We start from the raw sequence: 26,231 nt of genomic DNA, 5'->3' as shown, positions 1-26,231 counted from the left end.
GGCTCACTTCCCCGCCCTATCCCTGTAACCCCCACTTCCCCCCCCCCCCCCCCCCGACCTTTGGACATCAAGGGGAAATTTAGCATAGCCTATCCACCTAACCTGCACATCTTTGGATGCAAAGGGGCAATTTAGCATGGTCCATCCACCTAACCTGCACATCTTTGGACACTAAAGAGCAATTTAGCATGGTCCATCCACCTAACCTGCACATCTTTGGACACTAAAGAGCAATTTAGCATGGCATATCCACCTAACCTGCACATCTTTGGACAGTAAGGGGCAATGAAGCATGGTCTATCCACCTAACCTGCACATCTTTGGACACTAAGGAGCAATTTAGCATGGACAATCCACCTAACCTCCACATCTTTGGACACTATGGAGCAATTTAGCATGGCCAACACATCTAACCTGAACATCTTTGGACGTTGCCTAGATTTCTAATTTAGGCCTGTGCATTACCATTCTAACAGCATAACAACTATGCCCTAGCCCACTGGTCCAGTCAATCCTCATAGGATATTATCTATTCAATGTTGGATGTCAGGGAACATTTACTGGTTTGGAACCTTTTTGAGAAATTGGAACAACATCAGAAATTCACAAACTATCCCTACCTATCCCTGACCTTCTATTTTGCTCCACCTGCTCCGACTCTCTCTTCAACATTGTAACACCCGGCACATTTCTACCTCTCTTCAGCTCTGAAGTAGAGTCATACAGAACCAAAACGTTACCTCTCCCTTACTCTTCGCTAATGCTGCCAGACCGCTGAGCTTTCCCAACATTCACTGTTTCTATTTCAGAAATTCACAAGGAAGGTTTTCTAATGCATTGGAACCTCAAAAGTAGGCCAATTGATTTTGGATTTTGAATTTTGGCCCTGCATCTGGAAGGCGTCTGATGGAGAAAATTTCAAATAGATTCACAATTCTTAAAAACATCATTAACTTTTCCATCTCCGACTACAACTCTCCCTCCGTTTTTACTAGGGAGGAGCAAATATGGTTTCTAATACTTGTTGCTTCGCCAACTAAAATCTTGCTTTGGGTTGCTAACCGTGCAGAAGTAGCCCGGAGTGTCCCGGAATTAGAAATTAATATCCAGAGCTCTGCAGAAGAAACTCCATGAGAAAAATTACAGGGGCACTAAGGCAAAGTTGAGTGCTCGATTTTCTTTGAATGTTTCAATTTATTGGTTATTAAAAAAATTTCCTCTGGGCAAAAAAGCTATTTGATTGACAATCAAATTTCATCCCATGAAGAGTCACTTCTGCTTTTCAATTGGTTGGGGTCACGCGGGGCACCGTAAGAATGGCCATACAGTGGCATATGAACATAGAAACATATGAAATAGGAGCTGAAGTGGGCCATTTGGCCCCTCGAGCCGCTCTGCCATTCAATAACAGCATAGCTGACCAATGGCGGGAGTGTGGGGGCAGGGCATCAAACCCAGGCCAGCTGACGAAATACAAAACTAGACTAATACTAACACTTTTCTTGATAATAGGTTTACTTACAGAATGCAGCATTAGATATATGCCGCTTCCCATCTATTAACCCTGCGTTCCAACAGTCACTCTTTATACTCTTTTTGATTAGTAGAAAAAGCAACAATAAATTAAACAGAAATGACAGGGCATGACAGCCCCTGGTGAGGAACTATAACTAAAACAAAACGTCCAAGGGAACTTAACTAATCAAACTAAAATATAATTCCCGGGGTGATGGTGCACACCAGCCCCCTCACGGTCTCTCTTTATATGTGCTTCAAGTACTTAATCATTAAACAATATCATCCAGCTGTGTATCTTAACAATATAATTAACATGCCATTAGGAGGGTCGTTGGAGGCAGAAGGTCATATGATGAAAACTCCAGTGATACATTCAACTCGGGCTGGGAAACCTGCTTGTGTTACCCGCTCATCTGAGTATCAATCCTCATACACAACACCATGCTTCAGATGAGACTGAACAGTAACAACTTTAATTTATATCGTAAAATGTTCCAAAGCACTTTGCGTTTGAAGCATAAACCACATTTAGACGTGGCATGTGGTAAAAATGGACAAATGGGTTTTGTCCAGCCTATTACCCTCCACCTGCTACCTCCTCCTCTCCTCCTTTAAATGCTCCTTAAGACCCGGCTCATCATATCTTTAGTCATATATAAGATGCTAAAAGCTATTGGCAAAGTAGATGTCGAGCAGACGTTTCATCTTGTGGGGCATTCCAGAACGAGAGGTCACAGTTTTAGGATAAGGGGGAGCAGATTTAAAACAGAGATGAGGAAAAATTACTTCTCTCAAAGGGTCGTGAATCTGTGGAGTTCACGACCCCAAAGTGCGGTGGATACTGCGACAGTGAGTAAATTTAAGGAGGAGTGAGACAGATTTTTAATTAGCAATGGGTTGAAGGGTTATGGAGAACGGGCAGGAAAGTGGAGTTGAGGCAGAGAGGACTGATGGTATTGAATGGCGGAGCGGGGTCGAGGGGCTCAATTGTCTACTCCTAGTTCTTATTTGCTTAAATATCTTTGTGTGGCTTGGAGACGAGTTATGCCCAATTCTGCGCCTGTGTACACCTTGGTACTTCGTACTGATGAAAGGTACTATAAAAACGCAAAGAAATCAGCATGCCAGGCTCTTGGGGCTGGTTTAGCACAATGGGCTAAACAGCTGGCTTTTGATGCAGAACAATGCCAGCAGCGCAGTGCCACCCAGGTACCCTGGCAGTGCCACCAGGGAGTGACAGGGTAACCACCCTGTCCAGAGCCCGACCAGCGAGGGCTCTCTGATCGCCTGGGGGACCCCCCCTAAGTGGCGGTACTCCTGATCCACGTTGGTTGAGGCCAGTGCTAAACGGCGCTAGCTTGGGATCTCCGAGCGCGGGCGTTAGATCCCACGCGTTGGGTAACTCCGGCGCAAACATATTCAAGGGAGCTTGCCGACACACTTAAATTGTAGGCGGGATCCAGATTGCGATGCCTCACGAGATATCGTTAGATCTTGTGAGGCATAACGTGGCTGTTAAATCTCACGAGAGGTCTCCCACGGGACTTACCGGCAGGGTCGTGTCCTGAGCCGGGCGTGACGAGGCTGGTAGATCGCATCCAGAGTGAACGTTTCGGATCTAAATGGCCCTTATATGAGTGTAAAAACATACCACATGCTGCCTCAAAACAGTTTCAGTAGAAGGGAAATAAATGAAAAGCAAAACTAACATGAGTGCATTACTGACCCTCTCCTTTCAACGCTTGAAAAATGAATAAACAATTATTTCTCATAACTCACATGACAGTAAGAAATACAGAAAGAATAATGCAGAATGCCCACTGTTAAATACACATTAAGCAACACAATCGTCTGGAGATGTGTACAGCAATTATAAGGTAATAATCCCCACCACTAATCCTGGAAAATAAAAACAAGCCGATCAAGTCAAAGTACGTGAGCCAACCCAGTCCTTACCTCATTCACGTCAATGCCATTTTTCTCCATGTACTGTCTGTCATTTACCTGACCACCTTCCATAAACTCCATGGTCAGAACACGACTGGTTGACAGCTCCCAATGAATTTTAGGGACCTTTGGGATTGAGGAATAAGAAACATCAGCATTAATGTATATCTCCTGGAATCCAGCAGACAAATAAAAAGACTTTTGGAGCTGCTGAAAGACCATGCAGGCCACCCACGGACGATGTTATACAGGCCAACTGTGTTTTCAAATGTCCCGGTTGTTAATGTGTTTAAATTGTTCATTTAGAAGTCTCTGCTTCTACAATATGGCCTGGGATCGGGTGGATGGGGACTGGGGGAGCCGGGGTGGGGTGGTACCCTCTGGCAGAGGCAGCATATCATTGAGAGATGATATGGAGCCTGAACCTGCTGCCAGATCCACTGGGAGCCTCAGGCATCGGGCCTGGCCAGACAATCCATTTGGAGGAAGCAAACAGTCAATAAAATAAGTCATCATTAAAAACTCAGTCTGCATTCCCGGCCCCATACAGAGAGGCAGACAGGAAATATAAGAGTAAATGATTTTGAACGGGCTTCACAGCAACAATGGCTGTCCCGCCAGCCGATTGGCTTGGAGCATGCCCGACAGCTCCCCGCTAATGAGGGGGAGCAGCGCATAACCTCCCTTCCAGCAGATCCTGGACAATACGCAGCCATACCACCCGTCCCAGCAGACCCACCCCACGTTTCGGAGATGCCGACCCGGCCAAACTGCTGGACGCGGTGGTCTCGGGATGGGACACCCTGTTCCCCTGGGGGGTCGGCCACAGGTCAGCCTGCGCCGCCTCGGAGGCAGTGGCAGCGGCTGTCAGCTAGGGGAGCATTACATGGAGGGCCTCAGTCCAGTGTCATAAGTTCAATGTCCTCCACAGCACAGATGTGTTCGCAACGGCCCCCTGCCACCGGTCCCACATGCCATACCTGGACCTCACCCCCGCCACGAATCGGCGACTTGCAATGCACACCAGCGCCCCCCCCCCCCCCTCCCACCGAGCACTGGGGCAGCAGCTCCAGAGCCCCCGGGCTGCATGCCCGACTTTGAAGATGGTCACTCACCCCCTCCGATCCCCTCAGCAGCCGTTTCGCCACCTTCCCATTTTTAATTAGGTATGCTAAACAGCGGCAGAGTGACCCACCGCTGGGGAGCCGGTTAGTCGTCGGGAGGCCGTTTGATAGGGTGTCCGTCCCGTTAATGATATGGAGATCACCATCAAATTGGTGTTAGTTGGAACATTGCCACTTCTGGGCAGGATCTGCCACCGGGTGCGAGCCGGTTACAAAGAACAAAGAAAAGTACAGCACAGGAACAGGCCCTTCGGCCCTCCAAGCCCGTGCCGACCATGCTGCCCGACTAAACTACAATCTTCTACACTTCCTTGGTCCGTATCCCTCTATTCCCATCCTATTCATGTATTTGTCAAGATGCCCCTTAAACGTCACTATCGTCCTTGCTTCCACCACCACCTCCGGCAGCGAGTTCCAGGCACCCACTACCCTCTGTGTAAAAAACTTGCCTCGTACATCTACTCTAAACCTTGCCCCTCTCACCTTAAACCTATGCCCCCTAGTAACTGACCCCTCTACCCCGGGGAAAAGCCTCTGACTATCAGAGGCTAGGTCAGAAACCGATCGGCGCCTAGCATGGATGTGACTTTGGCCTCTCCGGGATCGAACTGGTCTGCACAGATCCGCATCAGGCCCAACGCGGCCATTAGATCATGCCCAATAGATATTTTAGAACAACAATATGCAGCAGGTTTTAGGGATTCTCATGGTGATAGAGGCATGCTGCTATTGGGCTGCGGTGTAGGACAGATGGAGTGACTGAGGAAAACTAAATGGACCAAGAAAACGTCAGGACAGAGACGCTGAGAGATCAAATGAGGAGAAGGGGCGGGATTATCCAGCCGCGCCTGCCCGGCGACCGGAGAATCCCGCCCGGGTTCGACGGACTACTCCATTGTCCGTGCCTCTCCCGTGGCGTTCTCGCGGCGGACGGGCCGGAATAATCCAGCCCCAGGAGTGGGAATCACGAGATATAAAGGGAAGGATGTGAGAAGCTGATGGGAACATAGAGACATCACTGAAAACTATCCGTCTTAATCTCATTCCCAATATTTCCTCACTCCGGACTGCTCTGTCACGATTGTTACTCTTCCAAGAAATGGATGTTAAGCAGAGTCATTTTGAATAACAATGTGAAATCTAGGTTAATTCAACAGTCTGAAGGTGGTGCGACAGCTTTAAATTATAATGTCAATCATTAAATGGTTGCAGCACAGATGGAGGCCATGCGTTTACCTCAAGGCTATCATGGTGGAATTCTCCGTTTGGGAGAATGTGGGCTGGATTCCCCGATTTTGAGGCTATGTCCGGATCTTACGACCAAATGGTCGGCGCTGCCCCGGCACCAATGTTCCGCCCGTTAGGGGGCTAGCAGCTGCGCCACAACCTGTGGATACGGACAGAGAATTGCCGGGTCCGTGGCTGCGCTTGCGCACGGCGGGGACCTGCAGCGGTCGCGCCGTACAACATGACGCCGGACGTGCGCGGACCCAGCCTGCCAGATAGTGCCCCCTGCCAGCCCCGGACCACCCCCCCCACCAGTCACCCCAGCCCCCAGCCGAAGCCCCCCACCAGCGGAACGGCTGCTCCCCCCTCCCCCCGACTGTGGCGGTGTTGGACACAGTCCGCAGCCCCCACCCGAGGTCCCTGAAAACTGTGGGCGCACGTGTCCCGCGCCACCGGGAGGTCAGCCCATCGGGGGCGGAGCATCGGGGGAGAGCCTCAGGTGACGTCCTGAGGCCGTCCCAATGGCGTGCAGCGCACTCAGTGATGACGCCGTTTTTAAAGGGGCGGAGCATCCGGACAACGCCGCTGCCCCCGATTTCGGCGTCAAAACGAATCCTCTGCCCAATCACCGAATGCAATTTCGGCGCAGGCAATCAGAGAATCCAGCTCTGTGTTCTCCTGCCGGAGCTGAGTTGCACGCGATTTGCGCAAGGATTGTGAGGGATCCGCGAGGGAATCCCGCTAACAGGCCGCCATTTTGAGGGCGCGGCCCGAGAGTGATGTCCCACGGCTGGCCAAAGCCCCCCCCCCAAAGCAAATCAGAATTAAGTACTCTCCGATTACCTCCCTTCACGTCGAGTGATTGTGAAGTGGTCAGCTGGAAATTGACTGCACTTAATTCTGTCTGAAGCGGGCCAGGACCTGTCAATCAAAGATTTAAACATTGCTTCGAGTACTTCAGAGTTACTCAACCGTGAAGGAAGATGAATGGACAAAGCTGACAGCTGTGTCTATGTGGAAGCTGTATTTGTATTTAGAGGGTCTCGAGGTGGGTCTACTTATTTAGGGGGTCTCTGGGGGTGGTGAGGGGGAGTCTGGTGGGGGTTGGGTGGGAAGTTGTGTGGTTGCCCTCAGATGGACTTTGGGGGCAACTCCCTTAAAGAGTTACCCCCTTGGCCCGCCGCGAGGTCCACCGCGTCACGGCCACGCTTGTCCCAGAGGACGGGAGAATCGCGTGGGTGCGGAGAATACGGTGGCCAGCCCGATGGTGAGCAGAGCAGGCGCGAAGCTCGATCCCGAAACCAGCGTTGGGCCGGAGCATCGGAAACCGCTTCTTCCCCATGTTGGATTTTCCACCTCACTGAGAACTCTGCCACTGGTGGCGTGAGGCAGAGAATTTTGCCCCGTGTCTCTCTCTCTCCAGCTCTTTTATATTCTCCCGAATAAATACTGCCAATCAAACAACCCTTGCTCCTTGCTTTCCTTTCTTACCTTTCAATGTAATTTAGGGATATATAGTACCCTTTCTATAGCCAGGTCTCTCGCCACAACATCATACTCCCGTGTGATTATTTGTGCCTGCAGGTCACCAAGCTGATTTACCACGCTTCATGTATTTACATATATGCACTATAAGCTTAATTTAGACAATATTGTAATCTCTCTTACTCTGGCCCTTTATAATATCTCACAATTTCCCACTCTAGTGCTCTCTGTCTCCTCTTGTCTTTTGTGCATCTTATACTCTAACATTACAGTTTGGTTCCCGTCGCCCTGCCAAGTTAGTTTAAACCCTTCCAAATAACCCCATCCTGCCAGCTCTGTTCGGATGCAGTCTATCTGGCTCAGTACCACTCCGACTTGCCCCTGAACCGATTCTAATGTCCCAATACCACCTCTCCAGCCATGTATTCCTCCGCCTTATACTGCCATTTCGATACGCATTATTGCATAACACAAGCACGAGCTTTGCTCCATAACAAACAATACCATCCCATGGCACAGCCTGTGCGTCAAACATGGAATGCTTCAGCACTTTACCCAATAATTGTTTTCTGTTCCAACTCCCATCGGAGCAAACCTCAAATGCTTCACTTTCAGAGTAAAGACGGCAACACGGTGACAAAATTAAGCAGGGCTTTATATAAACAAAAAAGCTTTTTGTGGCTGTCAGGACATTTCCCAATTAATGCCACCTACATTTAAGTTGGAGCCCACGTGATTAAAGCTCGAAAATTCATACCTTGAGAAACTGGAAGCGCTTGAGCATGTCGGCCACCACCTCCGCGTTGTGGCCCTCTTTCAGGAAGTCCAGTTCTAACGGCATGTTTTTCTTTGCTTCATCAACCAGCCACGCAAAGCTGAAGTCAGGGAACATCCATGAGATGGCTCGAATCAGTATCTGTAAATAAAACTCTGGGTTACAGTCGGCGACATATTTTACAAATCCGATCTTAAAGGAATCCTTCTTTATCCTCCGTCTTACCATGACAAATCTAGGAACAACAATACATTTAATTGTTTGCACCGCATTATAGAATTCATTCTGAGTGTCCAACAGAGCTGTTGCTCATGGTTTCCCCAACTGACAGGATAAAACCTGCGTATTTGTCATTGTCTAAATATAAGAACATGCAATTGACCTTTCTTAAAATTCTTTCATGGGACGTGGCCTTTTCCGGCCAGGCCCCTGAGAAGCTGGCGGGGAGCTTTCTTCCTGAACTGTTGCAGTCCCGGCGGTGTAGGTGCATCCACAGTGCTGTTAGGGAGGGAGTTCCAGGACTTTTACCCAGCGACAGTGAAGGAAATGTGATACTGTTCCAAGTCAGGATGGTAAGTGACTGGGAAGGGAAGTTGGAGAAGGTGGTGTTCCCATGCATCTGGTGCCCTTGTCCTTCTAGGTGGTAGAGGCTTAATTTGGAAGGTGCTGTTGAAAGAGCCCAGGTGGGTTGCTGCGTTGTAGCTGGTGACAGAGGCAGTGGCTGGGGTGACAATCAAACGGGCTTCTTCGTCCGTTGAGCTGCTCGAGTGTTGTTGGAGCTGCACTCATCCAGCCGAGTGGAGAATATTCCTTAAAAATTAGTAACTAGGGCGGCACGGTGGCGCAGTGGTTAGCACTGCTGCCTCACGCTCCGAGGACCCGGGTTCGATCCCGGAACCGGGTCACTGTCCGTGTGGAGTTTGCACATTCTCCTCGTGTCTGTGTGGGTCTCAACCCCCCACAACACAAATCGATGTGCAGGGTAGGTGGATTTGGCACACTAAATTGCCCCCTAATTGAAAAAAAGAATTAAATTAATAACGTAAACTATATTGTTAGTCTGTGTCAAACTAACTTGTTTGTTTCAATGCTGCCAGGTGATACTTCAACTGAGCATATACAGGAAGTGTTCCCCCTGATGTTGTTGCACAAACAGATACAGCTTAATGTGGTAGTCACCACTGTTTGTATATATGACGTATATGAGAAGTAATACGGTAAGGCTCCTGTACTACAGGTACGGGGGTAGATCCCTGCCTGCAGGCGGAGTATAAATGTGCGTGCTCACCAAGCTGCAGCCATTTCGGCAGCAGCTGCAGGAGGCAACGCATCTCTGCTTAATAAAGCCTCGATTACTCTCTACTCTCGTCTCGTCGTAGTTGATAGTGCATCAATTTATTAAGCAGAGATTTTACAGCGATGGACCTACGCATCAAGCCAGATCGTCTGCAGCTGCACCCTCAAGCAGACAACACCACTTCGGCCTTCGACCACTGGCTAGCTTGCTTTGAAGCCTACATCGGATCAGCGACAGATCAACCCTCAGAAGCACTGAAACTCCAGATCCTGTACACACGGTTGAGCTCCGAAATTTTTCCCCTTATCCGGGATGCGCCCAACTACACTGAGGCCATGGCGCTTCTGAAAGAGAACTACACCCGGCCGATCAACAAACTTTACGCCAGGCACCTCCTGTCCACGCGGCAAAAACTCCCCGGTGAGTCACTGGAAGATTTCTGCCGTGCCCTGAACGCTCTTGCGAGGAACTATGATTGTCAGGCTGTTTCGGCCGTTGAACATTCCGAACTCCTAATCAGGGACACTTTCGTTATGGGCATAGGGTCAGCGTACATCCGCCAGCGTCTCTTAGAAGGGGGTACACTCGACCTCACGGCGATCAGGAAATTCGCGACCTCACTAACGGTAGCCTCCCGTAATGTACAAGCGTACGCCCCCGACCGCACGGCGCTCCCCTCCTGGACATCGTGGACCCCATCAGCGACCGTCCCCCGCCAACCTCAAGCCTGCGCCGCGCGGCAGCCAGCCAACCCCGGGGGGCCAAAGTGCTATTTCTGCGGGCAGACAAAGCACCCCCGGCAGCGCTGCCCGGCGCGGAGCGCAATCTGCAAGGCTTGCGGGAAGAAAGGACATTTCGCTGCGGTGTGCCAGGCCCGGTCGATCGCCGCTGTAACCAGCCCCATTGTTCCTGCGCCCCCCACCGGCGACCCGTGGATGCCGCCAGTTTCGTCCCCGCAACCCACGTGCGGCCCGTGGGCGCCACCATCTTCCCCCCACCAGACCTCGTGCGGCCCGTGGGCGCCGCCATCTTTAACGGCACCCGCCACGTGCGCCCCGTGGGCGCCGCCATCTTCGCCGCCATTTTGGACGGAGCCTCAGGACCCCTGCTTGTCGGGCATCTCATCGGGCCGCTCATCGCCCGCAGCCTTTTGGATTTTGGCGGGAGCGGTGCGCAAGGGCCTTCTGGGAGGTAAGTTTTTACTTTAAAAGCACTTACCTTTGCAGGAGCAGGCCTTTGGATTTCGGCGGGAGCTGTGCGCAAGGGACTTCTGGGAGGTAAGTTTTTACTTTAAAAACACTTACCTGGTCCCGTTTCTGTTCTTCTTTTTCTGTTTTATTTTGTTATATATTTTTTTTAATATAAGGCGGGAACCGGAAGTTCGACCCGCGGACTTCTGGGAAGGCCCCCCCCCCCAACCAATAAATTCTGGTGGAGAATTGGGGACTCGATAGTCAGGGGCACAGATAGGAGATTTTGTGGGAGCGAGAGAGACTCACGTTTGGTATGTTGCCTCCCAGGTGCAAGGGTACGTGATGTCTCGGATCGTGTTTTCCGGGTCCTTAAGGGGGAGGGGGAGCAGCCCCAAGTCGTGGTCCACATTGGCACTAACGACATAGGTAGGAAAGGGGACAAGGATGCCAGGCAGGCTTTCAGGGAGCTAGGATGGAAGCTCAGAACGAGAACAAACAGAGTTGTTATCTCTGGGTTGTTGCCCGTGCCACGTGATAATGAGATGAGGAATAGGGAGAGAGAGCAATTAAACACGTGGCTACAGGGATGGTGCAGGCGGGAGGGATTCAGATTTCTGGATAACTGGGGCTCTTTCTGGGGAAGGTGGGACCTCTACAGACAGGATGGTCTACATTTGAACCTGAGGGGCACAAATATCCTGGGGGGGAGATTTGTTAGTGCTCTTTGGGGGGGTTTAAACTAATACAGCAGGGGCATGGGAACCTGGATTGTAGTTTTAGGGTACGAGAGATTGAGAGTATAGAGGTCAGGAGCACAGAATTGACTTCGCAGGAGGGGGCCAGTGTTCAGGTAGGTGGTTTGAAGTGTGTCTACTTCAATGCCAGGAGTATACGAAATAAGGTAGGGGAACTGGCAGCATGGGTTGGTACCTGGGACTTCGATGTTGTGGCCATTTCGGAGACATGGATAGAGCAGGGACAGGAATGGTTGTTGCAGGTTCCGGGGTTTAGGTGTTTTAGTAAGCTCAGAGAAGGAGGCAAAAAAGGGGGAGGTGTGGCGCTGCTAGTCAAAAACAGTATTACGGTGGCGGAGAGGATGCTAGATGGGGACTCTTCTTCCGAAGTAGTATGGGCTGAGGTTAGAAACAGGAAAGGAGAGGTCACCCTGTTGGGAGTTTTCTATAGGCCTCCAAATAGTTCTAGGGATGTAGGGAAAGGATGGCGAAGATGATTGTGGATAAGAGCGAAAGTAACAGGGTAGTTATTATGGGAGACTTTAACTTTCCAAATATTGACTGGAAAAGATATAGTTTGAGTACATTAGATGGGTCGTTTTTTGTACAATGTGTGCAGGAGGGTTTCCTGACACAATATGTTGACAGGCCAACAAGAGGAGAGGCCACAGTGACCACAATTCGGTGACGTTTACGTTAGTGATGGAAAGGGATAAGTATACACCGCAGGGCAAGAGTTATAGCTGGGGGAAGGGCAATTATGATGCCATTAGACATGACTTGGGGGGGATAGGTTGGAGAAGTAGGCTGCAAGTGTTGGGCACACTGGATATGTGGAGCTTATTTAAGGAACAGCTACTGCGTGTTCTTGATAAGTACGTGCCGGTCAGGCAGGGAGGAAGGCGTCGAGCGAGGGAACCGTGGTTTACCAAAGAAGTGGAATCTCTTGTTAAGAGGAAGAAGGAGGCCTATGTGAAGATGAGGAGTGAAGTTTCAGATGGGGCGCTTGATAGTTACAAGGTAGCGAGGAAGGATCTAAAGACAAAGCTAAGACGAGCAAGGAGGGGACATGAGAAGTATTTGGCAGGTAGGATCAAGGAAAACCCAAAAGCTTTCTATAGGTATGTCAGGAATAAAAGAATGACTAGGGTAAGAGTAGGGCCAGTCAAGGACAGGGATGGGAAGTTGTGTGTGGAGTCTGAAGAGATAGGCGAGATACTAAATGAATATTTTTCGTCAGTATTCACTTAGGAAAAAGAGAATGTTGTGGAGGAGAATGCTGAGCCGCAGGCTATTAGAATAGATGGCATTGAGGTACGTAGGGAAGAGGTGTTGGCAATTCTGGACAGGCTGAAAATAGATAAGTCCCCGAGGCCTGATGGGATTTATCCTAGGATTCTCTGGGAAGCCAGGGAAGAGATTGCTGGGCCTTTGGCTTTGATTTTTATGTCATCATTGGCTACAGGAATAGTGCCAGAGGACTGGAGGATAGCAAATGTGGTCCCTTTTGTTCAAGAAGGGGAGTAGAGACAACCCCGGCAACTATAGACCGGTGAGCCTCACGTCTGTTGTGGGTAAAGTCTTGGAGGGGATTATAAGAGACAAGATTTATAATCATCTAGATAGGAATAATATGATTAGGGATAGTCAGCATGGCTTTGTGAAGGGTAGGTCATGCCTCACAAACCTTATCGAGTTCTTTGAGAAGGTGACTGAACAGGTAGACGAGGGTAGGTGATGTGGTGTATATGGATTTCAGTAAAGCGTTTGATAAGGTTCCCCACGGTAGGCTATTGCAGAAAATACGGAGGCTGGGGATTGAAGGTGATTTAGAGATGTGGATCAGAAATTGGCTAGCTGAAAGAAGACAGAGGGTGGTGGTTGATGGGAAATGTTTAGAATGGAGTTCAGTTACAAGTGGCGTACCACAAGGATCTGTTCTGGGGCCGTTGCTGTTTGTCATTTTTATCAATGACCTAGAGGAGGGCGCAGAAGGGTGGATGAGTAAATTTGCAGACGACACTAAAGTCGGTGGTGTTGTCGACAGTGCGGAAGGATGTAGCAGGTTACAGAGGGGCATAGATAAGCTGCAGAGCTGGGCTGAGAGGTGGCAAATGGAATTTAATGTAGAGAAGTGTGAGGTGATTCACTTTGGAAGGAATAACAGGAATGCGGAATATTTGGCTAATGGTAAAGTTCTTGGAAGTGTGGATGAGCAGAGGGATCTAGGTGTCCATGTACATAGATCCCTGAAAGTTGCCACCCAGGTTGATAGGGTTGTGAAGAAGGCCTATGGAGTGTTGGCCTTTATTGGTAGAGGGATTGAGTTCCGGAGTCATGAGGTCATGTTGCAGCTGTACAAAACTCTGGTACGGCCGCAGTTGGAGTATTGCGTACAGTTCTGGTCACCGCATTATAGGAAGGACGTGGAAGCTTTGGAGCAGGTGCAGAGGAGATTTACCAGGATGTTGCCTGGTATGGAGGGAAAATCTTATGAGGAAAGGCTGATGGACTTGAGGTTGTTTTCGTTAGAGAGAAGAAGGTTAAGGGGAGACTTAATAGAGGCATACAAAATGATCAGGAGGTTAGATAAGGTGGACAGTGAGAGCCTTCTCCCGCGGATGGAAATGGCTAGCACGAGGGGACATAGCCTTAAACTGAGGGGTAATAGATATAGGACAGAGGTCAGAGGTAGGTTCTTTACGCAAAGAGTGGTGAGGCCGTGGAATGCCCTACCTGCAACAGTAGTGAATTCGCCAACATTGAGGGCATTTAAAAGTTTATTGGATAAGCATATGGATGCTAATGGCATAGTGTAGGTTAGATGGCTTTTGTTTTTTGACTTCCCATGTCGGTGCAACATCGTGAGCCGAAGGGCCTGTACTGCGCTGTATCGTTCTATGTTCTATGTTCTAACCGCCGCCGACCAGCCCGGGCCCCACCAACACCAGCCGCAGCTCGCCTCCGTCACACTCGACCAGTCCCGGCCACACAACCTCGCAACCGCGACAACAACGGTGAAAGTCGATGGCCACAAGACACCTTGCCTTCTCGATTCCGAGAGCACGGAGAGATTCATCCACCCCCATACGTTAAGGCGCTGCTCCCTCGCGGTACTCCCCATTACCCAACGAGTCTCCCTGGTCTCCGGATCCCACTCCGTGGAAATCTGGGGGTACTGCACCGCCACCCTCACCATCCAGGGCGTAGAGTTCAGCGGCTTCCGGCTCTACGTCCTCCCCAACCTCTGCGCTGCCTTGCTATTCAGCCTGGACTTCCAGTGCAACCTCCAAAGTCTAACTCTGAAATTCGGTGGGCCCCTACCACCCCTTACTGTATGCGGCCTCACGTGCCTTAAGGTCGACTCATCTTCCCTGTTTGCAAATCTCACCCCGGATTGCAAACCCGTCGCCACCAGGAGCAGACGATACAGTGCCCAGGACAGGACCTTCATCAGGGCGGAGGTCCAGCGGCTACTGCGGGAAGGCGTCATTGAGGCCAGCAACAGCCCCTGGAGAGCCCAAGTGGTAGTTGTAAAGACTGGGGAGAAACACAGGATGGTCGTTGACTTCAGCCAGACCATCAATCGGTACACGCAGCTCGACACGTACCCCCTCCCACGCATATCTGATATGGTCAACCAGATTGCACAGTACCGGGTCTTCTCTACAGTGGACCTGAAATATGCCTACCACCAGCTCCCCATCCGCAAGGCGGGCCGCCAATACACTGCGTTCGAAGCAGACGGCCGCCTTTACCACTTCCTTAGGGTTCCCTTCGGCGTCACTAATGGGGTCTCGGTCTTCCAACGGGAGATGGACCGAATGGTTGACCGGTACTGACCACCTTCCCGTACCTCGATAATGTCACCATCTGCGGCCATGACCAGCAGGACCACGACGCTAACCATTTCAAATTTCTCCACACCGCCAAACTCCTGAACCTAATGTATAACAAGGAGAAGTGCATGTTCAGCACCAACCACTTAGCCATCCTTGGGTATGTGGTACAAAATTGAGTTCTTCGGCCTGACCCCGACCGCATGCGCCCCCTCATGGATCTCCCCCTCCTCCACTGCCCCAAGGCCCTCAAACGATGCCTGGGGTTCTTCTCATACTATGTCCAGTGATTCCCTAACTATGCGGACAAGGCCCGCACACTCATTCACTCCACAGTTTTCACACTGACGGCTGAAGCTCACCAGGCCTTCAACCATATCAAGGCCGACGACGCCAAGGCCGCAATGCACGCGGTCGACGAGACCCTCCCCTTTCAAGTCGAGAGCGATGCATCAGACGTCGCTCTGGCCGCCACCCTCAACAAGGCAGGCAGACCCGTGGCATTCTTTTCCCGCACCCTCCATGCTTCCGAAATTCGGCACTCCTCCGTTGAAAAGGAGGCCCAAGCCATCGTTGAAGCTGTGCGGCATTGGAGGCATTACCTGGCCGGCAGGAGATTCACTCTCCTCACTGACCAATGGTCGGTTGCCTTCATGTTCAATAAGACACAGCGGGGCAACATCAAGAATGATAAAATCTTGAGGTGCAGGATCGAGCTCTCCACCTACAATTACGAGATTTTGTATCGCCCCGGTAAGCTCAACGAGCCCCCCGATGCCCTATCCCGAGGTACATGTGCCAGCGCACAAGTGGACCGACTCCGGGCCCTACACGATGGTCTCTGTCACCCAGGGGTCGCCCGGTTCTTTCACTTCATAAAGGCCCGCAACCTACCCTACTCCATTGTGGAAGTCAAGGCGGTCACCAAAGACTGCCAGGTCTGCGCGGAGTGCAAACCGCACTTCTACCGGCCAGACCAAGCGCACCTGGTGAAGGCCTCCCGTCCCTTTGAACGCCTCAGCATGGATTTCAAAGGGCCCCTCCCCTCCTCCGACCAAAACACCTACTTCCTTAACGTGGTCGACGAACACTCCAGATTCCCCTTCGCCATTCCATGCCCCGATATGACGTCTGCCACAGTCATCAAGGCCCTCAATAGCATCTTCACTCTGTTCGGTTTCCCCGCTTAAGTCCACAGCGACCGGGGATCCTCCTTTATGAGTGATGAGCTGCGTAAATTCCTGCTCAGCAAGGGCATTGCCTCGAGCAGGACGACCAGCTACAACCCCCGGGGAAACGGGTAGGTGGAGAGGGAGAACGGGACGGTCTGGAAGGCCGTCCTGCTGGCCCTACGGTCTAAAAATCTCCCGGTCTCCCGCTGGCAGGAGGTTCTCCCCGACACCCTCCACTCCATCCTGTCGCTACTTTGCACGGAGACAAATGCAACCCCCCATGAATGTCTCCTTGCCTTCCCTAGGAAGTCCACCTCCGGGGTTTCGCTCCCAACGTGGCTGGCAGCTCCAGGACCGGTTCTCCTCCGCAAGCACATGCGGCTCCACAAGGCGGACCCGTTGGCTGAGTGGGTACAGCTACTCCATGCAAACCCGCAGTACGCCTACGTGGGCGCCAAGACACAGTCTCCCTCAGGGACCTGGCACCAGCTGCCCCCCCCCCCCCTCCCACAACTGCCCCGGCACCACCCATCCTCCCCCCAGCGCACGTCACCACAGCCCCCGCTCCAGGACGATCCATCCTGCCATTGGTTCCACCGGGGATGAAGATGAGGACTACACACTCCCGGAGTCACCGGCGACCAAGCCGGCGCCTACATCGCCGCCGGGACTGCGGCGCTCACAACGGAGGATCAAGGCAGCCGACCGGCTAAATTTGTGAACTTTCCCCAAACTGAACTCTTTAAATATGCTCACATACCATGTAAATTGTTTTTCCACCACCCCCGCTGGACTCCTTTTTAACAGGGGGTGAATGTGGTAGTCACCAGTTTGTTTCTATGACATATATGAGAAGTAATATGGTACGGCTCCTGTACTACAGGTACGGGAGTAGATCCCTGCCTGCTAGCTCTGCCCAGTAGGCGGAGTATAAATGTGTGTGCTCACCAAGCTGCACCCATTTCGGCGGCAGCTGTAGGAGGCAACACATCTCTGCTTAATAAAGCCTCGATTACTGTCTACTTTCGTCTCATCGTACTTGATAGTGCATCACTTAACGACATAAATTCCTGGAGGGAGCCATTGAACACTCCAAGTCCGCTTCGTCATTCAGTAAGATCAGATTCCTATATCCCTGGATTCCCTTAGTGCCTCAAGGACCTTTGACCACGATTTTGAATATACTCAATAGCAGCACCCACAGCTATCTGCAGTAGGTTCCCAAATACAAAAATTCACAATCCTCTGAATGAAGCAATTCCTCCTCAACCCAGTCCGAAATCGCCAAATCCTAATCCTGAGGTAGGAACCTTAGTTCTAGCCTCTCCCGTTGGGGGAACGGCCTCTCAACATCGACCCTGTCAAGCCCGCCAAGATGTTATATGTTTTAATGAGATCACCGTTCATCCTTCTCAAGGAAATGGGCTCATTTTACTCAGGAATCAATCTATAGTCAACAGCTGGTTTGTAAACACACTAATCCCATGGGCATGTGGGTTTATGTTTCTGACCACAATGAAACAGAAAGTGCTCAGAGCTTTACAAAGAATTCCTGTCAGCGAGATATTAAATCTATTATGTTTACTAGATTCATGGCCATTATGATTTTGGACTACACAGGCTGAGTTCACAGCCTGCCCAGGTAGGCCAGAAAATAGCAGCCAGCAATCGGCACTTTACAGCCTTCTGGCCTTAACGTTGAGTTCAACAACTTTAGACGATGAACTCTGAGCGCGATTTAATGGAAACGAAAGAGTCCCGTGTCGAGCGCGTTTAGCCGGGTGTTTCTCGGCGCCGGCTGCACTGGGAACCGCCCCGCTATTAAATGGGGCTCTTCTATTTCGGGGCCTTGGTGAGGAATGTCCCGCCGTGGTCCCACTCAGTCCCATTTCCTGCACTAATGAGCGCCCTCCTGCACTGGCGATTGGCACTCGTTAGAGCAGGATGAGAACTGGGCGCCATTTTCAAATAGCATCCCGATCTCTGGAACACCTCATAAGGGCAGGGCCCAATCTCCAGTGCTGGAAAATGCCACGCGGGCACCTTGGCCATACCACCCTGTGCACAGGTGGCACTGCCAGGGTGCTCAGGTGGCATTGGGGGGGGGGGGGGGGAGCCAGTGGCTCCCAATACCTGGGAGACCCCCCAAATGCAGGCACACCTGGCCCATGTTGGTGGAGACCAGTACTAACTGGCACTCGCTCGGGGCCTCCAAGGCACAGAAGTTAGATCCCGCACCTTGGGTAACTCTGGAGAATGCCTATTAAAGTGAGCCTAACTGCTCATTTTAATATGCAGATTTGGGCCCTGCCCACTGTGGGCGGGATCCGGATCAGGACACCTTACGAGATAGCATTAGATCTCACAAGGCATAGCGAGCCGGGTAAATCTCACGAGAAACCTTTTGTGAGATTTACCGGCCGCATCGCGACCTTTCCTGAGTCGGGCGCGGCCATTAGATTCCACCCTCTATATTACCTCCATGCCACTATTAACACCTTCTTTAGTCTTTCATCATTAACACTCCCTTTGTTTCTGTTCCAAGTCATCTTTGTCAAATCTCTCCTGAGCTCCCACCTCTCCCTGACCTTCTATTTTGCTGCACCCCCTCTTAACCAGGATAAAATCCATCACATTTCTACCTCTCTTTAACTCTGAAGAGCCACGCAGACTCAAAAGCCTGACTCTGTTTCTCTCTCTCCACAGACGCTCAGCAAGAAGTCTTACAACACCAGGTTAAAGTCCAACAGGTTTGTTTCGATGTCACTAGCTTTCGGAACGCTGCTCCTTCCTCAGGTGAATGAAGAGGTATGTTCCAGAAACATATATATAGACAGATTCAAAGATGCCAGACAATGTTTGGAATGCGAGCATTAGCAGGTGATTAAATCTTTACAGATCCAGAGATGGGGTAACCCCAGGTTAAAGAGGTGTGAATTGTATCAAGCCAGGACAGTTGGTAGGATTTTGCAGGCCAGATGGTGGGGGATGAATGTAATGCGACATGAATCCCAGGGCACCGATCGCGGGCCACCCCACATTCCAGGTGAAGCCCGGTGCAGGATCCCCCCTCACCCCCCCCACAGGCCGCCCCCCCCAGCGTTCACGCACCGCCCACGACTGCAGCGACCAGGTGTGGACGGCGCCGGGGGGAACCCGCCGTTTTGGCCTGGCCGCTCGGCCCATCCGGGCCTGAGAATAGCGGGGGTGCCGGAGAATTGCCATTTTTGGTGTCTCCGGCGATTCTCCGGCCTGCGGCCCGCGAAACTCGACCGGGCCCTTCCCGCTGCTTGGGAGAATCGCGGGAGGGCGTCGGACCGGCGTCCCCGGAAATTTTGGCGGCCCAGGCGATTCTCCCAACCGGCGTGGGAGTGGAGAATCGCGCCCATTATTTTTATTTATTTATTTTTAAATAGAATTTACAGTGCAGAAGGGGGCCATTCGGCCCATCGAGTCTGCACCAGCTCTTGGAAAGAGCACCCTACCCAAGGTCAACACCTCCATCCTATCCCCATAACCCAGTAACCCCACCCCTAATGGCAATTTTGGACACTAAGGGCAATTTATCATGGCCAGTCCACCTAACCTGCACATCTTTGGACTGTGGGAGGAAACCGGAGCACACGGAGGAAACCCACGCACACACGGGGAGGATGTGCAGACTCCGCACAGACAGTGACCCAAGCCGGAATCGAACCTGGGACCCTGGAGCTGTGAAGCAATTGTGCTATCCACAATGCTACCGTGCTGCCCGTAAGGTTATGACACATCCGAGTTCTTCTCGAAGTCTTGACTGTGACACATTTCGTCACGCCTTCATCATCATTGACTCAATATCCTGGAGTTAACTTTCCAACCCCATTGTAGGAATGCCATAACCACAGGGCGACAGAAGTTTCAGGATAAGAATAAGTTTCAGAATCTTTGAACATTATGGTGGCGAAGGGTATTAAGGAGTAGGTAGGAATCAGCCGTGATTATACTGAATGGCGGAGCAGGCGAGTGGCCGAGCGGGCTACTGCTGGTCCTAATTTGTTTGCATATAGGAAGATAGGAATTCGGAGCAGAAGTAGGCAATTCAGCCCTTCGAGCCTGCTCCACCATACAATCAGATCATGGCTGATTCCTTCCTGGTCTCAAACCCACCTCCCCACCTGTTCCCTATGTCCCTTTAACATGTTTTTTTATCAGAAATATATCTATCTCCTTCTTGAAACCATTTAATGGCTCAGGCTCCACCACACTACGGGTCAGCGAATTCTACAAATTCACCACCCTCTGCGAGAAGTAGTTCCTCCTTATCTCAGTTCCAAACCTACCAACTCTCAACCTATATCTGTGATCTCTCGCTCTAGATTTCCCCACAACGGGGAACATTTGGTGTACGTTTACTTTATCAATCTCTTTTAGTATTTATATACCTCGATCAGATCCCCCTCTCATCCTTCTAAACTCCAGTGAGTATAATAAGCCCAAACTGTTTAATCTCTCCTCATACATCAACCCTTTCATCCCCGGAATCAATCTGGTGAACCTCCTCTGGACTGCCTCCAATACCACCACATCCTTCCTCAAATAAGGAGACCAAAATTGGACACAATACTCCAGATGTGGTCTCACCAACACCAGGCAGCACGGTAGCATACTAGGCAGCACGGTAGCATAGTGGTTAGCTCTATGGCTTCACAGTGCCAGGGTCCCAGGGTCACTGTCTGTGGGGAGTCTGCATGTTCTCCCCGTGTCTGCCTGGGTTTCCTCCGGGTGTTCCGGTTTCCTCCCATAGTCCAAAGATGTGCAGGTTAGGTGGATTGGCCATGCTAAATTGCCCTTAGTGTCCAAAAAAGGTTAGGTGGGGTTCCGGGGATAGGGTGGAGGTACATCCTGGTAAATCTCTTCTGCACACTCGCTAAAGCCTCCACATCCTTCTGGTAGTGTGGCGACCAGTATTGGACACTAGACTCCAAGTGTGGTCTAACTAAGGTTCTGTACAGCTGCAACATGACTTGCCAATTTTTCATACTCAATAGTCTTTTTTTTACGAAGGATTGTTCTCGGGATGGAGAGGATACAGAAGAGGCTCCTTTCAACACAGGATTGACAATGCAACAATATTTTTCAACTTCAAACACGTCATCCTGCCAGACCACAGGTGACACAAAATGTTTATGTGAGAGTCAGCTCATTCCTTCACAGTCCATATCAACTCTACGCCATCATGAACCCTATCTGGCTCACGTAACCCCCTGAGGAAATGTGTTGCGCAAACAGTCCCTGATCTCCAAAGGATAATTTTTAAAAATGCACACTATTTGCTCATTGTTTCCTATATCTCCACTAAACAACCCTTCGTTCCAACTCAAACCCAGCTGCACAGTCAAATGTCACCTCACCATGTAGCATTTGATCACCCCCACAGCCCAATGATCTTCAATCCTCTCCTCCCCACGTTAAGCTAGATTTAGTGGAACCCACTCCTCCACAGGTTGATTCCACTGAGCAAACTTTCTTGCATCTGTCTGCTAATAATTTTCGAATGGCGATGCCCCTCATTAAAAAGGTGAACATTCGCTACCTCCATAACTTAGCAAATACTAGGATAGCTTTTCTATTCAGGGATTTGATTCCGACATGGTATCTCACCTTGGGGGAGCAAATGATCAAACTTCCAAAATGACTGCAATCGCAGCATAAAATTGCTCAAGTCTTATTGATTTTAATGATGGTTTATAACTCCTTTAACAAAACCTCCGCAACTAACCTTTAAGACTGTCATGTTTTCGAACACTTATGCTGTTGATGTGATCCTGGAACGATACTCATTTAATTAACAGCCCGAGAGCGACCAACGCGGTTCCTTTTTATTTTAGTTCTACAATCATGAACTGCACAGTGGACTGTATTATACAAAAATATGTTGTTGTTTAGGTGACAGTGATGAATTTATTGCCACAAAGGTTGTGGAAGTGTATGCCAACGCATTGATTTGGGGTAATTCTTTTTTCCTCTTAAAGGTCGCAGCTTGATCAATTATCTCCGACAGTTTGGAAATCCAAGTGAGCAATCATTCACAATCCATGTTATTGCATAGTTTAATTGTAGCATATTCCACACATTGCAGAACAAATGTATTCCTGTGCGGAGCGGTTGATTTGACTCCAACCAATATTTTGCACCGTTGGGAGCGAGTGCTGCCAGTGACGAGGGGCGGTCGACAATCGATTCACAATTACAGGTACTGACCACATATTTTTTTGCCAATAAGCAACCAGCCTGAATAGAGGAGGCCCCAGGGCAGGAGGGCGGGATGCTTACCAAAAGAGTCAAGTTTGTGATGGGCCATTTTAAGGTGGCAGAAGGTGACAGGAACTGGACCAAAAGAGAAAATGCAGGAAAATCTCGGCAGGTCTGGCAGCATCTGTAGGGAGAGAAAAGAGCGAACGTTTCGAGTCCGATGACTCTTTGTCAAGGCTAACAGACAGAGAAAGTGTGAAATATTTATACTGTGGAGTGAGAATGAGAGATGAGTCATAGCCACAGAAACCCAGGGAAACCGGGTGCTAATGGCCACAGAAACCAAGGGGAAAGAGTGTTAATGGCAGTCCCCAGAGAGAACAAAAGATATGAAAGGCCAAACAGCAGAGAAACTAACATCAGAGGGTGAACTGTAGATGTGGGGGGGAGGGGAAGGGGAGGCAAAGAGGAGAAAGGGTAAGGAAAGGTGGATAAGATGGGGGGGGGGGGTAAATATATATTAAGAAAGACAAGAAAGAAAGAAATGGTAAAAGACCGTTAAATTGAAATGGGATGTAAATAATGGGATAGAGCTAATCATCTGAATTTGTTGAATTCGATGTTGAGACCGGAAGGCTGTACAGTGCCTAACTGGAAGATGAGATGTTGTTCCTCCAGTTTGCGTTGAGCTTCACTGGAACATTGAAGCAGGCCAAGGATAGACATGTGGGCATGGGAGCAGCGTCTTTTGTTAAAATGACAAGCAACGGGAAGGTCCGGGTCCTGAATGCGCACAGACCGAACGTGTTCAGCAAAGCGATCACCCAGTCTGCGTTTGGTCTCCCCGATATAGAGGAGACCCCATTGGGAGCAGCGAACGCAGTAGACCAAATTGGAAGAGGTGCAAGTGAAACGCTGCTTAACCTGGAATGAGTGTTTTGGGCTTGGAATGTTAAGCATGGAAGAGGTAAAGGGGCAGGTGAAGGGTGCCATGGATGATGGGAGAGGTGCTGGATATGGTGGAGGAGTGGACTAGATTATCTCGGAGGCAGCGGTCTCTGCGGATTGCTGACAGAGGGAGTGAAGGGAAGATGTGTTTGGTGGTGGCAACACGCTGGAGTTGGCGAAAATGGCGGAGGATTATGCTTTGCATACGGAGGCTGGTGGGATGAAATGTGGGATGATTTTGTGACAGGAACTGGAACTCTTCTCCTCACAGTAGAGAGTGTCACTGAGCAGAGACTTCCAAATAATGAGGAGATTTTGATAGTGGCCGACAGGGAGAAACTGTATTCTGGAGCGGGTGGGTTGCTAACCAGAGGATTCAGATTTAATATATTTGCCAAGAGAGCTAGAGGGGAGGTGAAGGCATTTACTTTTGTGCACCTAGCTGTTATGATCTGCCTGAAAGGGCGGTGGATGCAGATTCAAGGGTAACTTTCAAAATGGGAATTGGACAAACACTTGGAAATAAATAAATATCAATGCTGTCGGGAAGGAACAGGGTAAACGGGACTAATGGTGTCAATCTTCTGAGACCCAACACAAACACAACAGGCCAATGACCTCATTCCATGTTGTATAATTCTGTGTTTGCTTGCAGTGTTTTGTTACATTAAGAACACCATATAAATGCAAGGTCAAAGCAAATTACTGCGGATGCTAAGTATGCAAAATTAAAGCTCATGGGATTGCGGGTAGTGTCTTGAGATGGATAGAAAGCTAGTTAGCAGACAGGAAACTTGGAGTTGGAATAAATGGGTCTTTTTCCGATTGGCAGGCGTGACTAATGGGGTACCACGGGGATCTGTGCTAGGACCCCAACTGTTCACATTATATATCAATGATTTAGAACATAAAACATTACAGCGCAGTACAGGCCCTTCGGCCCTCAATGTTGCGCCGACCTGTGAAACCACTCTAAAGCCCATCTACACTATTCCCTTATCGTCCGTATGTCTATCCAATGACCATTTGAATGCCCTTAGTGTTGGCGAGTCCACTACTGTTGCAGGCAGGGCATTCCACTCCCTTACTACTCTCTGAGTAAAGAACCTACCTCTGACATCTGTCTTATATCTATCTCCCCTCAACTTAAAGCTATGTCCCATCGTGCTAGACATCACCATCCGAGGAAGAAGACTCTCACTGTCCTCCTATCCAATCCTCTGATCATCTTGTATGCCTCAATTAAGTCACCTCTTAACCTTCTTCTCTCTAACGAAAACAGCCTCAAGTCCCTCAGCCTTTCCTCATAAGATCTTCCCTCCATACCAGGCAACATTCTGGCAAATCTCCTCTGCACCCTTTCCAATGCTTCCACATCCTTCCTATAATGCAGCGACCAGAAATGCACGCAATACTCCAAATGCGGCCGCACCAGAGTTTTGTACAGCTGCAACATGACATCATGGCTCCGGAACTCAATCCCTCTACCAATAAAAGCTAACACACTGTACGCCTTCTTAACAACCCTCTCAACCTGGGTGGCAACTTTCAGGGATCTATGTACATGGACACCGAGATCTCTCTGCTCATCCACACTGCCAAGAATCTTAACATTAGCCCAGTATTCTGTCTTCCTGTTATTCCTTCCAAAATGAATCACCTCACACTTTTCTGCATTAAACTCCATTTGCCACCTCTCAGCCCAGCGCTGCAGCTTATCTATGTCCCTCTGTAACTTGTAACATCCTTCCGCACTGTCCAAACTCCACCGACTCTAGTGTCATCTGCAAATTTACTCACCCATCCTTCTACGCCCTCCTCCAGGTTTATAAAAATGACAAACAGCAGTGGCCCCAAAACAGATCCTTGTGGTACACCACTAGTAACTGGACTCCAGTCTGAACATTTCCCATCAACCACCAGCTAGCCAATTTCTGATCCAACCTGCTAAATCACCCTGAATCCCATGCCTCCGTATTTTCTGCAGTAGCCTACCGTGGGGAACCTTATCAAACGCTTTACTGAAATCCATATACACCACATCAACTGCTTTACCCTCATCCACCTGTTTGGTCACCTTCTCAAAGAACTCAATAAGGTTCGAGGGAATTAGATTTGCAGATGATACAAAGCAGGCTGGGATGGTGAGCTGTGCGGAGGATGCAGTGATCCTTCACTGTGATTTGTACAGGCTGGATTTATTAATAACTGTCCCATATGCCTGGGTTGCTAATTTTGGAGACGTCACAAGTGAAAACATTTTGGGCTAGATTTTTGCAGAGTCATTAAGAGCCCGCAGACCTTATAAAATGGTGAGTGGGGCCCATTTCGGAATGACCCAATTTTTCCCAGGAGAACATAGAACATAGAAAATACAGCACAGAACAGGCCCTTCGGCCCACGATGTTGTGCCGAACCTTTGTCCTAGATTAATCATAGATTATCATTGAATTTACAGTGCAGAAGGAGGCCATTCGGCCCTTTGAGTCTGCACCAGCTCTTGGAAAGAGCACCATACCCAAACTCAACACCTCCACCCAACACCAAGGGCAATTTGGACATTAAGGGCAATTTATCATTGGCCAATTCACCTAACCCGCACATCTTTGGACTGTGGGAGGAAACCGGAGCACCCGGAGGAAACCCACGCAGACACGGGGAGGACGTGCAGACTCCGCACAGACAATGACCCAAGCCGGAATCGAACCTGGGACCATGGAGCTGTGAAGCAATTGTGCTAT

The 26,231-nt window shown here is 50.0% G+C and overlaps 1 protein-coding gene across 3 annotated transcripts in view; it reads right to left on the bottom strand.

Annotated features, from left to right (window-relative positions):
• adck1 (aarF domain containing kinase 1) overlaps positions 1-26,231 on the bottom strand; it is a 781,712-nt gene that overhangs the window by 304,988 nt on the left and 450,493 nt on the right. For all 3 annotated transcript variants that reach the window (XM_072493591.1, XM_072493590.1, XM_072493592.1), the window contains 2 exons: positions 8,059-8,217; positions 3,475-3,591 (listed from right to left, as the gene is read on the bottom strand). In XM_072493591.1, coding sequence (XP_072349692.1) covers positions 3,475-3,591; positions 8,059-8,217 — 276 coding nt within the window. The remainder of the gene's footprint in view (positions 1-3,474; positions 3,592-8,058; positions 8,218-26,231) is intronic.

Source organism: Scyliorhinus torazame, chromosome 2, assembly GCF_047496885.1.
Source record: "Scyliorhinus torazame isolate Kashiwa2021f chromosome 2, sScyTor2.1, whole genome shotgun sequence".
Taxonomy (NCBI): Eukaryota; Metazoa; Chordata; class Chondrichthyes; order Carcharhiniformes; family Scyliorhinidae; genus Scyliorhinus; species Scyliorhinus torazame.
Note: the sequence above shows the minus strand (reverse complement) of the source record. Positions and strands in the feature narration are given on the sequence as shown.